This window comes from Scyliorhinus canicula, chromosome 2, assembly GCF_902713615.1.
Source record: "Scyliorhinus canicula chromosome 2, sScyCan1.1, whole genome shotgun sequence".
Classification (NCBI taxonomy): Eukaryota; Metazoa; Chordata; class Chondrichthyes; order Carcharhiniformes; family Scyliorhinidae; genus Scyliorhinus; species Scyliorhinus canicula.
Genome location: NC_052147.1, coordinates 37154428 through 37171634, shown reverse-complemented (window position 1 = coordinate 37171634; position 17207 = coordinate 37154428). Strand labels below are relative to the sequence as shown.

At 42.9% G+C, this 17207-nt stretch overlaps 1 protein-coding gene across 1 annotated transcript in view; it reads left to right on the top strand.

Annotated features, from left to right (window-relative positions):
* mis18bp1 (MIS18 binding protein 1) overlaps positions 1-17207 on the top strand; it is an 86125-nt gene that overhangs the window by 23058 nt on the left and 45860 nt on the right. The window contains exons 4-7 of the mRNA XM_038776325.1: positions 5847-6367; positions 9329-9405; positions 12676-12806; positions 16336-16423. Of these exons, the coding sequence (XP_038632253.1) occupies positions 5847-6367; positions 9329-9405; positions 12676-12806; positions 16336-16423 (817 nt within the window). The remainder of the gene's footprint in view (positions 1-5846; positions 6368-9328; positions 9406-12675; positions 12807-16335; positions 16424-17207) is intronic.

Genomic DNA, 17207 nt, shown 5'->3' with positions numbered 1-17207 from the left:
GGTAAAGAGTGTGACCACCAACCCTGGGCTAACATTCACTATATTCCAAAAAGTGCTGAAAGAATTCAGCAGGTCTAGCAACCTCTGTGGAGAGAGTGAAACAGACTCATTGTTTTCAAGCTTAATATGACTTCTTTGGGTTGAACTTGAAACATTAACTGTGTTTCTCTCTGCATAGATATTACCAGACTTGAGTTTTTATTATATATATATATATATATATACACACACAAGAAAATTGCCCTGAATTTAATTAGTTAGTTGAGCATGTCTTAGTCCTTACAAATCCCTGTTTATAGACCCTGATTTGGCCATTCTAACTGTCCACTAATGTTAGCTTTTGGAGTCGAGCATCTGCTCTACTTCCTGGGCGAGACCATTTCATATAAAAATAATTTAGTTTATCTGTTTCCATTTTATTTTAAAATTGGGTGGTTAAATTTGCCTTCCTTTACAAATAGTTTATGTGCCAAGTGGCAATAGGGATTCCTGAGTGTACCTGAGATGTAAAGAAGTAAAGCCCATGATTGAGTTCAGTGGTAACAGGATTGCCAGGACCGTGCAGCATGTATGTTTTGTTTAATTGTAGAGCAAAATTGCTGGAGGGAAAGCTGTGGTCACTGCAACAAAGGGAGAGGGAAAGTTACCTGGATACATTGGACCAGGAGGCAGTCGCACCTCTCAGGATAGAGACTTCTGATTTGCTCAGTGGTCTGGGAGAGGAAATTGTATCTGCGAGTGAGCTAGGTAAGGGGACCTAGAGGGAAGAAGCACAGGAACTTCAGCCGTTGCTTTTGCCCAACAGATTTGAGGTCCTTTCAGCTTGTTTGGATGATAGTGGGGGCTGCAGGATTGGTGAGCTGACCAACGATGGCACTGTGGTGTACAAAGTGATTCAAGTGGAAGAGCAAGAAGGAACATAATGGTGGTAGGGGACAGTGTAGTAAGGGGAATTGACGCTGTTCTCTGCAGTGCAGAGTGAGAATCTAGAAGGTTGTGTTGCCTGCATGGTGCCAGGGTTTGGGGCATCTGCTCAGGGCTGGAGAAGAACCTGCAGGGCGAAAGAGAGGACCCAGTCATCGTAGTTCATATAGTTACCAACGACAAAAGTAGAACTAAGAAAGAGGTTCAGCATTATCAGTATGAGGAGCTAGTCAACAAATTAAGAAGCACAGCCTCAACGGTAATAAACTCTGGATTATTGCCTGAGCCACATGCAAATTCCATAGGGCAAATAAGATTAGAAAAACTAATGTGTGGTTAAAAGACTGGCATGGGAGAAGTGGGTTCCAGTTTGTGGGACACCAATATTAGGGAAAGTGGGATGTGTATCGTTGGGACTGTCTATACCTGAATCATGCTGGGGGCAATGTTCTAGCGAGCCGCATAACAAGGGAAGTAGAGAGGGTTTTAAACAGTGGGGGCAAGTGATCGAATTTGGGAAGATGTGGTAAAGCAAAGAGTAGAGACAAGACAAGAGAGAAAGGTATAAAATGGGAAATGATAGACCTTGACAGGAAGGGACAAAGACAATAAAATGACAAAATGAAGGGCTCTGTATCTGAATGCACGTAGCATTCCTAACAAAAGCAGATGAACCGAGAGTGAAAATAGAAATAAATAAGTACAATCTGATGGCCATTGCAGAGACATAGATTGGGACCTGAATATTGTAGGGTACAGGACGCTTAGGAAGGACAGAAAGCTGGGAAATGGTGGACGGGTGTCTCTGTTAATTAATGATGGTATTAAAACAATAGAGAGGGTAGATTCAAGTTCAGGGAAACATCTAGAAATGGTTTGCATAGATATGAGAAATGATAACGGCAAGAAGTGGTGTACAGGCTGCTAACAGAAACCATATGGTAGGGCAGAGTATAAAGGAAGAAATAATGGGAGCATGTCAGAAAGGTACAGTGATAATCTTGGGGGATTTTGCTCTACATATAGACTGGGTAGATCAGGGAACCTAGATGAGTTCATAGCGTTTTCGGGATAGTTTCTTATAACAGCACATTTTGAAACCAACCAGAGAAGGCTATAATAGATCTGGTATTTTGCAGCGAGACAGAAAAATTAATGCTTTCAGGGTGAAAATCCCTCTCGGTAGCAGTGACCATAATATGATTGAATTCTACATCCAGGTTTGAGGGTGATAAGCGTGGTTCTAAGGCCAGTATTTTAAACAAGGGCAATTATACAGGCATAAAAGCAGAACTGGCAAATTAGGTTAAATGAAGTAAACTGGCAAATGGCAGAGCAGGCTTGAGTGTCGAGTGGCTGACTCCTGTTTTTAACTCATTCATAATTCTAATTCATAATTGGAGTCCGAGGAGCAGAGTGGTAAAACATTTAGGAGGGAAATAAAATAGACATTGGCGAAAGTCCAGTTCCTCAAGAAGTTGGATTATATAACTTTACTAGAAGACAATTCTAGAGGCAATTAGTTGTGGAAAATCTAGTTGTAGTGATGGATGGGGATGCATGATGGTAATTTTACAACCACCTCAATAGGAGTAATATGACCAGGCATAGCCTCATGCTTTGCCGAGTGTTCAGAATCTCGGTGTGTAATGAGGATCATGGCATAGGAAATGTGACAATTACAAGATGAACCTCTACTTTCCCGAAATCATGAGGCCTTCCATCTAATAATTCAATGAGTTTGCTGAAATCAGCAGCAAGCAGCTGTGCTATGTGGAACCAAGTCTGTAGGATTAATCCTTGGTCTATTGATTTAATTGATCTCTGCTAGGGGCAGAAGAGAATACACCTTATTAGGGAAGGAAAATCAAGGTACATTCCCGCTCCCAGTTGTTCAGCTATTTCTGCTCGTGATATGTGTGTTTATCTGCAAACATGGGACAGTGACCACACGAGGTCTATTAACATAAATAATAATGTTGTAAATACTTGGGGCTGTATTCTCGGATTTTGAAGCCACGTGTTGGCGTGGGAACTGTGGCTTTTACAGCTCGAAAATCGGCGCTGAGCCCTCACCGATCCTGGGAATGGTGATGGGCTAGCAGTCGCGTTGGATAAAACATCTGGCTCCCACGACAAAAACAGCTGGAAAATGGCCGGATCTGTGGCCGCACACGGTGACGACCTGCAGTCGTCGTGCCATAAAAAATGGCGCCAGTTGTGTGCGAACCTAGTGCCCCCCTGGCCAGCCTCGCCGGCCAGCAGCAAGGCTCCCGGCTGAGTGTGGCGGCGCTGTGCACAGACCGCAGCCACCCCGCTGGGTTCCCGACCGCAGAGACCACACATCCCCCACACATTCTGGAACTCAGCCCATCGGGGGCGGAGCATTAGGGGAGGGCCTTCAGGTGACACGCCAATGCTGTTTCAACGGTGTATGGCACGCGACATCGCAATGCTATTTTGGAGGGGCGGAGAATAGAAAACCGATGTCAACCCGGTGCCTCTCCCGATTTGGGTATCGGAAGGGATTCTCCAGCCGATCGCCAATTACGATATCGGCGTTGGACAAAGGAGAATCCAGCCCTTGATCCTTTCGAAGTGTCATAGCATCAGTTGGGCTCAGTTCTTTGTGATAGCTACTTTATTTGTTTTTAAACTTTAATATCCTTCATATCCAGTGACTGATTTCTGTTCCATCGCTTAGCCTATACAATATAACATTCTGTTAGCCTTGTGGATTACTGCTTTGCATAAGTTAGATATATTGAGTAACAAAATTGCTAAAACATTTTTGGATGCTTGCCAGCAATGCCCACATTCCATGAATGAATTTTTAAAAAACCTTGTCACACCCTTCGTGGTCTTGGCATCCCAAGAAGAAGGAGGAGGATAACCACTCCTGAGACGGTGAAGGTCATCACAGCCCTTGACGTCTATGCCACCGGTTAATTTCAGGATTCATGCGGGAACCTGTGTACCATTTCTCAATCTACAGCCCACAGGTGCATTCCGGAGGTGAGTCACGGGTGGACTGTACGCCCAGGCATCAGGCTTTATTACCTTTGGGCTGGACCAGGTCCACCAAGGTTCCCAGGCTGCTAGATTCTCTACCATCGCTGGGGTGCCCCAGGTCCAGGGGGTAATCGATGGCACGCATGTCAGCCAGTGTGCACTGGGGCATCAGGAATGCCCATAATAACCGGAAAGAGTGCCACTTCCTCAATGCTCAGATGCGACCACCACTTCCATATCATGCATGTGTGTCTGCTGCCCAGTGAGCATTTATGATGGTGACAACCTGGGGCATGCGGAGATCCTCGGCATCGTCGAGAACCACCCCAGAATGGCGGGTTGGCTCTTGTATGACAAGAGATACCACTGAGATCCTGGCTGATGATGCCGGTGCAGAGGCTCGCAACTGATGTGGAGACCCGTTATAATGAGGCCCATGTTGCCACCTGTGCTGTCATTGAGCAGTATATCCGGATGCTGAAAATATGGATCCGGTGCCTGGACCACTCTGGTGGTGCTCTGCAGCACAACCCCTCCCCCAAAGGGTCTCCCACATTGTGGTCTGCTGCTTCCTCCACAACCTGGAACGGCAGCGGGGTGGAGGAGGAGGGACAATGCAGCCTCAATTGACGAAAAGAAGGCGAACCAGGACGGCCTGGAGGACGAGCTCGGAGAATGGAGGGCAGGCAGCAGCAAGGGTCCGATTGCCCGGACGACCAGGGAGACCTTCATCCTCACCACATTCTAATAGGACAAAGCTGTGTCCGTCAACCCAAAACACCCCCCCACAACTTCCTTTTCTTTCTTCCCCCCCCCCCCCCCCCATTTCTCTCCTTCCCCTGCTCATTTCCCTTCTTCTACCTTCCGAGAGTCTGTGTGACATCACTCCAGGGTGATGGGCCTGTGTCGGCATTGTCAGCGGGTTGATGTACAAGGGAGGAGAGTAATCATAACTCGCTGTGAGTGAAGCTCTGCTGCTCCTCAGTGTCTGCAAAAGTCTGAGTCCTGTCTTTCTGCTGACAGTGCGGTGACACTTATCCTCTGTACGGAGTGTGCATCGGGTGTATTTGATCTTGGACCAGTGGAGGGTGACCAGCCTCGAGAAGCCTGGCCAGGTTGGCATACCCAAAGCGAGGAGCAGGTCTATGCACTGCCATACTTCTGTGTTGACTGGAGTGAGTGGTGAGGGAGAGTTTAAAAGCAGCTCACCCTTTTTAGCAGTGATAAACTGAGGCAATAGTCCAGCAAATCGGATGGCAAGACAGCCAGTACTGGCAAGAAGCTTGTGGGGGCTCAATTTTTGGCACTGACTGCCATCGAATACTGACTGCGATCTCGCCAGCCCGGTTGCCGAGAAACGCCCCGCCAAACACACCCAAGATGACACTCTCAAGTGTTTCTGTTAAATCGCGCCCCTTATATGTTGTGGAATTTTGTTAAATGCCACCTGGAAATTCAAGTGCAACAAATAGAGCGTGCAACTTGGGATATTAATTAATTAATATCCCAAAAATGTTGGTCATGTGGATTTTTTCCTTTTGATTGCACATTAATTAAATTGATATCCAGATTATTAAGTGTATGCATGATTGATTCCACAAGATGAGAATTGCCTAACTTTGATATCCTTTTTGAATAATGGCTGGCCTGTTACCAAACTATTAATATTCCCATTTCCACTGTCCCTTTTAATGCCTATTAATGCCTCTCGCATGTCTGTAATCTCTCAGCATGGCGGGATGCAATTGATCAGAATATGCAGAGTCATTGAGTCATTTAAGCCTGCAAAAAACTCAGTTATATTAATACTAGGCATTTTTAGGTTTGGTGGGGTTGCGGGTTGTTGGGTTTGTACTATATCTGCCGTCTGATGCCCTAGTATCTAATGATTTTCATACTTTGGATAATAGTGGGATTGCTGCACAGTAACCAACATGGAGCAAAAGTTTTGATGCCAAGAGTGTCAAATGAACTAATCACGTGTCAGCCCAGAGAAAATATCGAAGCTCTGCAGAAAAGTGCAAGGATATCCACTATTGATAGAACTGCCAAAAAACCTGAAAATTGGAATGCTGTGCCTATGAAAGAGGATACTGATAATGACAATGATGGTGATGATGAAAGGTCCCAGGACACAGCATTAAACACAGCAAATTCAGTTTCTACTGGTAACTATACCAACTCTACAAGAAGTGAAATCCAGAACATCACAGATTTGAGTGCTTCCTCTTTGAAAACGTTTGTCCACCCAGATATTAGAAAAATGCAAGCAAGATACAAGCATTCTGAAAAAACAAATAAAGGCATTGAAGAGTGTAAGGATTTGTGTACTATCTTGCTGACATCACCAAAGATCAGTATACCAAGAAGACGAGGAACAGAAGTTGTAAAATCAAAATCTGACCATGTTGATGGACTGGAATGTAAATCGGTAAGTCAACCATTTATATAAATATATGTATTTGTTTTTGATAATTTTTATATAATGTTGTAAAAGTTTTTCTGTTGTAGCTAATTGTTGAAATGTGTGCAATTCATTGGAAATGTATTAAATATTTTAGCAATATATGCACTTTAATGAAACAACATTTAGGATTTTGCAATTGCAGAAAAATAATCCCAGTTTGTTTTACATACAATTTAAGATTCATAAATAAAAACCATGTGACACTCAATGTGTCATGGAATATTTGTAATTAATTAAATTTTGAATATATTATATTCATTCATAAATATTGGGTATAGAACTACAGTAAGATTTTCATTTTAATTTTTTTGTTATTTGCTCTTGAGAAAAGTTAAATGCTATTCTACTTGGGTCATAAATTATGCGTTTCATAAATTGTTAATTTTTTTTGACTGATGACTACCTTCAATGATTCACATTTTGAACATGATGAGCTATGATTGCTCATTATGTTCCTGGAGAAACACCAATCGTTATCATCTGCCGACATCGCACGCTTTAACTCCTCTTTTATTTTTATAAATTTAGAATACCCAATTCATTTTTTCCAATTAAGGGGCAATTTAGCGTGGCCAATCCACCTACCCTGCAAGTCTTTGGGTTGTGGGGGCGAAACCACGCAAACATGGGGAGAATATGCAAATCCCACACGGGCAGTGACCCAGAACCGGGATCGAACCTGGGACCTTGGCGCTGTGAGGCAGCAGTGCTAACCACTGCGCCACCGTGCTCTGCCAGAGTTGCAAAATTAGTTGTAATGAGCGGCGCAATTTGAATCATTCTGTCCCTCCCACACATTTTTTCTTGAAGATAATGGTTTTTGGCTTCTGGAGAATTGTTCAGTGGCCAATTCTATGTATGAGGCAAGACGATGAATGTTGACAAGCCATTCAGCCATGAGAGAGTTGAGGCAAATTGTGGCCTCGTCTATGCAACTGGCGTAACAGTGAGAGCCCTGAAGAAAGCTGCTGGGGAGAATATGAGGATTTAAAATCTCAATTTTGGAAGCAGAAATATTGAAGTACTCGGCAGGTCTGGCAGCATTCTTGGCGACAATAGGAGAGAGTAGCCTGGTCTGGAATTTTCCAGAATTTTGGGCGCGGGACTAAGTGTCCGCGCCGTTGTGAACGCCGTTGTGAAACACGACGGCGTGAAACGGGTGCGGGGACTACCGATTCTGGCCACCACAGGGGGCTAGCACGGCGCTGGAGCGGTTCACGCCAAATGAGCGCCGCGCCAACCCATGCATGCGCAGTTGGGCCGCGGCAACCCGCGCATGCGCGGGGGGCTTCTTCAGCGCGCCGGCCCCGACCCAACATGGCTTGGACGTTCAGGGGCCGGCTGCGTAACAAAGTAGGCCCGGTGTGTGTGTGGGGGGGGGGTGGGGGGGGGGGGGGGGGGGGGGTCCGCCAATCGGTGGGCCCTAATCGCGGGCCAGACCTCATCGGAGCGCGCCCCCCTCCCCTGTGAAGGAGCGCTTTTCTCCTCCCCACAGGCCGCCCCCTAGACCTTTCGTGCAGATTTCCTACCGGCAGCAACCAGGGGTGAACTGCACCGGCGGGACTCTGCCGCTTCTGCTCGGCCCATCCGGGCAGGAGAATCGGCGCCACAGACACTGGCCCGTTACCGGCGCCGCACCAAACACACCGGTGCAAATTGCGCTGATTCTCTGCACCTCGGAGAATCGCGCTCCCGTGGCGTGGTTGTGGCGATTCTCCGGCCTGGCGCGGGGCTGGGAGAATCGTGCCCGTTGTGTTTTTTCAGATTGATAGCAATAATCGTCTTTTTTAATCCAACTTGGTGTGTGAGAGTTAAAATTTCTCATTGCAGTACAGGAATCATATAAAAGTTATATGTGTAATACTAAAAAGCAAATGTTGCCAAATTAATCCAGACGGAAAGGGGAATGGGGTGTAAAGGAGGGTACTTAATCTTGTGTTAAAGATTACCATTATGACAAAGATAATTTAAAGGTTACATATGAATAGGGAAGAATTGGCTGCCTATATAGTGCATAATTGAGTACTGATCTACATTTCAGTCGATTGACAACCACTCATTTCAGCACTTTAATCCTGTTCTCTGAGATCAGTTAGACCACATTTGGAATATTGCATGCAGTCCTGGTTGGCACACTGCCAGAATGATGTGGATGCTTTGGAGAGAGTGCAAAGAAGGTTTACCAGGACGTTGCCTGGCTGGAAGATGTTAGCTATGAGGGGAAGTTGAATAAACGCGTGTTGTTTTCTTTGGAAAGACGGAGGCTGAGGGGAGACCTGATTGAGGTCTACAAAATTATGAGATGTATAGAAGACAGGGTGAATAGTCAAAAGCTTTTTGCCAGGGTGGAAGACTCCATTACAAGAGGGCACAGGTTCAAGGTGAGAGGGGCAAAGTTTTGGGGAAATGTTTTTCACACAGAAGGTAGTGGGTGCCTGGAATGCGTTGCTAGTGGAGGTGGCGGCGGCAGGCACGATAGCAACGTTTCAGATGTATCTTGATAGACACATGAATGGATTGATATAGATCGTTTGGGCAATAAGTAGTAGGTCTAAATAAGGATTCAAGATCGGCACAGGATTGGTGGGCCCAATGGTCTGTTTCTGTGCTATAGTGTTCTTTATCAATATTGAGGGAGAGCTCATCAAGACCTTCCTGGATAGCAATACTAGATTATTCAAGTGGACTACTCAAGATAGACATTAACAGGTACCTGCAATGTCCACAATTTTAGTAACTGAGAAGTCGGCCCCACCAACAGCAGATGGTCAATAGATAATTCATTGGTGAATGTCTCTCGGGGAGAACTCATAATCTCTGAATAGCTTGATTATTTAGTAATCCTTATTATCTGGTTGACAATTATTTTTGAAATAAACTATTTGACGGCTTTTATAATCACTCTTGCGTTCTTTAAATGTACAGGAAAAGACTATTACTCTCACTAAATGGATCATCCAACAGATAAAAAGCAGCAATGAGATCTGTGTTGAAGGAAAAAGGTAACTTCCTTTACTTTAGAAATAAAAGTGGGAAAATAGTATTATGAAGAGGTCCTGTTTTTTTAACCTTGTCTCCATTTTTACCCTCTTCCCCTGTCCTGAAGGGCATTATTCTTGAGGGCTCTTGAACCAATGGTGACTTGGACAACATTTTTATGAGTGTGGTTCGAATCTGGAAGGTACTTCCTGAGAATGTGGGAAAGCAGTAAAAATCAAAATTTTCATTGGATAAGCACCTGAAGAAAGGAAATGTGCAGGGCTGCAGGGAAAGGGTGGGTAGTGGGACTAGCTGAGATGTTCTTGCAAAGACATCCACACCAGGCTAAATGGCCCCCTTCTGTGCTGTAATCATACTAGTCTGATTGTGAACAGGCTAATCAACCTAAAAGGGTGTCACAGCAGAGCTTGGTCTTGTCTCCGCTTGACATTCAGGAGATGGTCATTATATTGATCAGCACCAAACATTCTAGCCAATCTGCGCTTCTACTGCCAAGTTGAGATCAGTTAACATAGCTTTGGGACTAAACCAGAAACCTCTGGGTATATATGACTATGGTAAACAGTAACAAGCTGAGGTACTGGGAGAGAAAATGTTGCATGTTTGTCTTTATAAGCAAAAATCCTTTTCAAATATTTTATCTGCAACATACTGTAAAACTAGGGAAACGTTTCCATCTAAAGAATCTGAAGGAGCCAAATTCAGAGGATGTACTGGTAAGGAATTTCCTCAAACTGTTCCCGCTTTGCCAATATAACTTCTCAAGAAACACTAGATTTATGTATGCAGCTTATTTAGATGTGTTGATGGAGCCTAGATTTGTTTGAACAAACGTGTAATGGTGTTTCAGTAATCTCTGTAGTGGTAAATGACTTGCTAAAGATAAATGCATAGCTGCAAGTTCATCTTTCCTGGAATTCCATGTTTGAATACTTCCAATCTGCCACAGTACTGAAACGCTATATATCAAAGTCACAAATGTCATGCCATGTAACTGTAAACATGGTAAATTATCCCTCCCCATCCTGCCTGTAACATTTTGGCACAATTGACTAGACCATCATCCTACAATACCTCTCCTCTGTCCTCCAGTTGGGTAGGACGCACTCATCTGGATCTGTCCAGTCATCACCATAGAGTCGCCTGTAATGGTTGTCTCTTCGCACTCCCACACCATTATCTTTGGAGTTGCGAAGGATCTATCTTTTCCCCCTCTTATTTATCATCTATACACTGCCGCTCAGCGACATAATCCCAAAGCATGAGATCAGTTTCCACATTTAAGCCTGCTATACCTCTCAACCCATCCATTGACTCTAAATTGTGAGACTACCTGTCTGACATAGAATCATAGAATTTACAGTGCAGAAGGAGACCATTCAGCCCATCGAGTCCGCACCGGCCCTTGGAAAGAACACTCTACTTAAGCTCCACGCCTCCACATCCAGTACTATATGAGCAGAAATTTCTAGCTAAATATTAGGAGAGCTGAAACTATTACTTTTGGTCCCCCGGTATAATTCCTGAGCCACCAATTTTATCCTTCTCCCTGGCAATTGTCCCAGGCTTAACCAGGCCACTCACCACTTCAGTGTCATAATTGACCTGGAGATGAGCTTGCTACCACATATCAGCAACATCATCAGCTGCTGAAACCCTCATCCATGCTTTTGTTACTTCTAGACTTGACTATCGAACAGTCTTCTGGCCAGCCTCCTGTCTTCCAATCTTCATAAACTTTAGCTCATTCAAAACTCTGCTGTTCGGAACCTAACTATTATCAGGCCCCCTTTATCACTTATCTCATTGGCTCTCAGCCTGGCAATGAATACGTTTTTGTAAGATTCTCATTCTTGTTTTCAAATTCTTCCATGTCTCCCTTACTTCCCTGCAGTCTCCAATACTACAAGTCTTCACAACCTCTGTGCTTGTCTAATTCCAACCTAATGCCTCTCCCCTATTGTAATCACTCCATTATTGCCACCATGCTTTCAGCTGTCTTGACTTTAAATTCTGGAGTTATCACCCTAAACCCCTCTGCCTTTCTACCTCTCTTTCATCCTTTTAGATACTCTTTAAAATCTATCCCTTTGACCAAACCGTTAGTCATCAGTCCTAATAACTCCTTATGTATCTTGGTGTTAAAGTTCATTAATAATGCTTGTGAAACACCTTGGGATGATTACCAAGTGAAGAGGGCTTTACTAATGTAAATTTTTGTAATGCAGCTTATGGGCATAGTAAAATTGAAGGAAATAAAACTGATAGTGGAAGTAAAAACAGTATAATTGAAATAAAACTAGAAGCATTTGAGAGAAATGGAACTGTAAATGATGCTTGCATTCTCTTTGTTCCAGTATATAGAGGTATGTTTGAATTTACAGCATCTATTTCCTCTTGTCCTCCTTTGCTATATTGGGTATTGAATGTATTTATGAAATTCTAAAATAATTTATCAATTTTTATAATTAAATAACTGCTTTTTTTTGTTTGTGTGGTACTTTTTTTGATCAGAAAATGCTGGCTGTACTCAGCAAATTAGACAGTGTCTGTGGAGTGAGATACAAAATTAACGGGCTGAATCTTTCCAACCTCCCTGAAAGTAGAGAGAGAAATAGTGGGGAGTCACATCACAATAGCTCCCTGTCGCTTTTTCACCTCGAGGACATTTCTCACGGCCAAATAGCATCGGGGTCAGATGACCTCTCCACTTGAGGCCATTTTGCAAGGGCACTAGTTCTTTTCTGCCATTGAAGCTGCTCTCTGTGATATGAGGTGATTACTGGTTCAATTGAAGCAGTCTTTTGGTAAATGTCGAGTGGCTATCGAAGACCGGCTCCATGGCCAGATGTTAGCGTTGAGGGGATAAAAGACCGCAACCACCGAAGGTCAACTACTCCTGCGGAGGTATATTCCCCTACATTCCAATGACCCTATTAGCTTCCGGCCTATATTTTTGAGGATTTCAATGCAGGTATCCAAGGGCATCTCTGTGTTAAGCTGCCCTCTCCCCATGCCTGCCTGCTTCAGCAGCATCCACCTCTCCTGGGAGCTGCCACCAGACATTACTGTCGGCTCTCTGGGCCTTGAGCTAGCAGGAACCTAATGATGCAAATGGCCTTAGCATTGGCGCCTTGGCTCCTGCTAGATGCCCAATGTTTCAGATAGATGATCCTTTGTCAGAACTGGGATAAATTTGTGCGTGGTTAATTTGTGCAGCATATCAGGTACTTTTGTTTTGTTCGTTTAAATTGGAATGTTTTCCCAAACAGAGATGCTGATGGAGTATACTGGCATAGTAATGTAATTGCTGAACGAATTGAACAAACAGAAGTGAAATCTATTACTGGCTCGATTTATGTTCTGAAAGGTCCATTGGATTATGTTGCAATGAAGAACGAAGGTAAGTAGCACTTAATAGATTAATAAATAAGGTTTTTTAAAAATGTGGAATCGGAACAAGTGGGCAGAATGGATTGCTAGCTGGCTTCAAGTTAAAAAGCAGAAGGTGGTTATTTAAGTGACAGAAGGTGTTCCACAAGGATCATGAATACATTTGCAGAGAGGACGAATATTTGGAAACCAAGTTCAGCACAGATGAATGCATGATGGTACATTTTGATAGGGGGAAAAAGAGAGCGCTCACTTATTACACAGAAGGTGCAAGTTGCAACACATGTTAGAAAGACCAAACACTGAGCTTTATTTCTAGAGGGATTTCATTTAAAGTGGGGACGTTATGCTAAACCCTTATTGAACTGCATGTGGTTTTGGTAACCATATTATAAAAAAGATGTAGAAGCACTGGAAAGAATAGACAGGATTAAAAGGATGATTCCAGAAATGAGTGGGTCTCCATATCAGGAAAAGATTGACTGCTTGGGTTTCGTTTAGAAAAATAAGGATGAGTGGTGATCTATGGGCGGAACGATAGCACAGTGGTTAGCACCGTTGCTTCACAGCTCCAGGGCCCCAGGTTCGATTCCCGGCTTGGATCACTGTCTGTGTGGAGTCTGCATGTTCTTCCTGTGTCTGCGTCAGTTTGCTCCGGTTTCCTCCCACAAGACCCGAAGGACATGCTGTTAGGTGAATTGGACATTCTGAATTCTCCCTCTGTGTGCCCAAACAGGCACCCAAATGTGGTGTCTAGGGGCTTTTCACAATAACTTAATTGCAGTGCTAGTGTAAGCATACTTGTGACAATAAAGATTTTTTTTTAAATTTATAAAAATTTAATTAAAAGTGGTATTTCAAATTACAAAAGGTTTTGTGGAGTGGATGCACAGAGCATAACTAGAGACCATCAATAAAACAAAGTTCCAAGAAATCCAGTAGGGAATTCAGAAGAAAGTTCATCCAAAGATTGGTGAGAATGTAGAAGTCTGTACCACACAGAATGTTTGAACGAAATAGGATAGGTGTATTTAAGGGGAAGCTAGACAAATATGCGAGGCAAAAAGGAATAGAGGGTTACGATTAAAGATTTAAATGAGGGAAGTTTGAAGAAGGCTCAAATACAGCATTAATGCTAGCTTGGTTTGTGCTGTATATCCCAGTTAATCCTGTGGTATAATAAAGTATCCTTATAAATTATCCTTAAAGCAAAGAGTGGGGATTAATGGATGCTTCTCTGGTTGGCGATCAGTAGCTAGTGGTGTCCCTCAGGGATCCGTGTTTGGCCCACAATTGTTCACAATCTACATAGATGATTTAGAGTTGGGGACCAAGGGCAATGTGTCCAAGTTTGCAGATGACACTAAGATGAGTGGTAAAGCGAAAAGTGCAGAGGGTACTGGAAGTCTGCAGAGGGATTTGGATAGGTTAAGTGAGTGGGCTAGGGTCTGGCAAATGAAATACAATGTTGAAAAATGTGAGGTTATCCATTTTGGTAGGAATAACAGCAAACGTGATTATTATTTAAACAATAAAATATTAAAGCATGCTGCTGTGCAGAGAGACCTGGGTGTGCTAGTGCATGAGTCACAGAAAGTTGGTTTACAGGTGCAACAGGTGATTAAGAAGGCAAATGGAATGTTGTCCTTCATGGCTAGAGGGAGGGAGTTTAAGACTAGGGAGGTTATGCTGCAATTGTATAAGGTGTTAGTGAGGCCACACCTGGAGTATTGTGTTCAGGTTTGGTCTCCTTACTTGAGAAAGGACGTACTGGCACTGGAGGGTGTGCAGAGGAGATTCACAAGGTTAATCCCAGAGCTGAAGGGGTTAGATTACGAGGAGAGGTTGAGTATACTGGGACTGTACTCGTTGGAATTTAGAAGGATGAGGGGGGATCTTATAGAAACATTTAAAATTATGAAGGGAATAGATAGGATAGATGCGGGCAGGTTGTTTCCACTGGCGGGTGAAAGCAGAACTAGGGGGCATAGCCTCAAAATAAGGGGAAGTAGATTTAGGACTGAGTTTAGGAGGAACTTCTTTACCCAAAGGGTTGTGAATCTATGGAATTCCTTGCCCAGTGAAGCAGTTGAGGCTCCTTCATTAAATGTTTTTAAGGTAAAGATGGATAGTTTTTTAAAGAAAAAAGGGATTAAGGTTTATGGTGTTCGGGCCGGAAAGTGGAGCTGAGTCCACAAAAGATCAGCCATGATCTCATTGAATGGCAGAGCAGGCTCGAGGGGCCAGATGGCCTACTCCTGCTCCTAGTTCTTATGTACTGTTGGAAAATGCTGGCGGAGAACAAATGTTTTAGAACTATAATTCTGTAGGCTTTGATTTAAAGCTTCGTGCTCCTTGGCTAAATTAACAACACTCGAAATTGTCAATTTACAAAGATGTGAATTAGGAACAGGCCACTCAGTCCCTCTGCCTGCTTCACGATTCAATAAGATCATGGTAATAAGGGCTTAAGTGGGTCAGTGCAGACTCGATGGGCCGAATGGCCTCCTTCTGCACTGTATCATCTATGCAATCTATAGATTTTAACCTATAAAGTACGTTTCTTAGAAGTAATTGATAAGAAGTTGGAATGGCGATAGATAGGTTCTTGATGATAAGGGGATCACGGGTTATGGGGACGAGAAACCTAATAGCAATGGTTGAATGGCGGAGCAAAGCCGATGGGCCGAATGGCCTAATACTGCTCCTATGTCTTGTTTCAATTCAATTTGTTTAAAGAAGTGCCTTAATTGCTATATTTTCTTTGATAGTACACAACCTTAATTTATTTCCCTGAATATCATATCATAGAATTTACAGTGCAGAAGGAGGCCATTCGGCCCATCGAGTCTGCACCGGCTCCTGGAAAGAGCACCCTACCCAAGGTCAACACCTCCACCCTATCCCCATAACCCAGTAACCCCACCCAACACTAAGGCCAATTTTGGACACTAAGGGCAATTTATCATGGCCAATCCACCTAACCTGCACATCTTTGGACTGTGGGAGGAAACCGGAGCACCCGGAGGAAACCCACGCACACACGGGGAGGATGTGCAGACTCCGCACAGACAGTGACTCAAGCCGGAATCGAACCTGGGACCCTGGAGCTGTGAAGCAATTGTGCTATCCACAATGCTATCGTGCTGCCCGAATATGATACCCACCCAAAAAAATGTTGCTGTTTCAGTTGTGAGGCATGATTCAAAATTTGGCAACTCCCTCAACAGTCCCATGTCTACTTTTGGAAAATTGAACTTACAGTCCTGACTCTTTCCTTAATTTTTCAATTTTAGTAAGTTATCTTTTCCTGACATGTACACATGTACCAATTCAGGTAGGTAACAAAATGAAAATGTATCTGTTTTAATCTTAGAAATGTCAACATACATAATTCCATGCAAAAGTATATTTATCTAATTTCTCCTTTCAATTTGCCAATTTATCCTTTATCTATAACAGTGCCTTGTCACCTTAAATGAGAATGAAAATTGCTGATATAGATTTAATCCTTAAATTAACTATTTTTTTAAAAACAGGATTCTCCGATAAGTTTTTAAAACACTTCTTTTATGGTTTTCCATTGGATTGGAAGGAGTATATCGAAGAATTTCTTGAAAGTAGGAGGTATGTTTCTATTTCTGTTCTGTACTGTACTTTGTGCCTGCTTAATATGCTGTGGTATAAACCAGAATTACCAAGGCAAGTGGTGGAAATTTTCAAGAAGCAAACTGCTGGAACATGTCACAGTTTCGCACATTATCTCTCGCTCTAATCCAGTTCAGCAGTCACCATTCTTTGTGGATATTGAAAAATGCTGTATCTATATTTAGACTGGACAAAAATTCAGTAAATTTAAAGAGTATTTGTGGAAACTTTTATCAAATCTTTGCTGAGTATGACTTTACATTTCTGCCCATTATTCACCAAATATTCCAGGGGAAGATAGCAAAGTAAAAAAATTTTTTAAAAACTGGTGGGTGTACATAGACTATCAAGTCAGTGAAGTAAATATTCTTTTCTGGTACTGCTAACATTTCAGGTGTAATATTTGTCTAATTTATGTTCAATCGATAAGGACCCAAAAAAATTGTCAAATTGTGAAGTCCTCAAACTAACTCCAAAAATCTATCTTGCATCATGTGTGCTCAATTAATACTTTGAGAGAACATCCATTGTTAACTGTTCAATCACTAGAAAGAATCCATTCCTGTTGAAATATCTACAGTATTTGGAGATGTCTTTGTTCAGTTATTATGTGTATTTCAAGGTTACCACATACAGATTTTTGTATAAATTGCTAAACATCTAGCTTATTGCAAAAAAGATTATCAGTTGAAATTTTAACTTCAAAGGAGTGAAGGTGGGAGAAGAAGAAAAAATGAGAATATATTGATTACCTTGCAGAAAA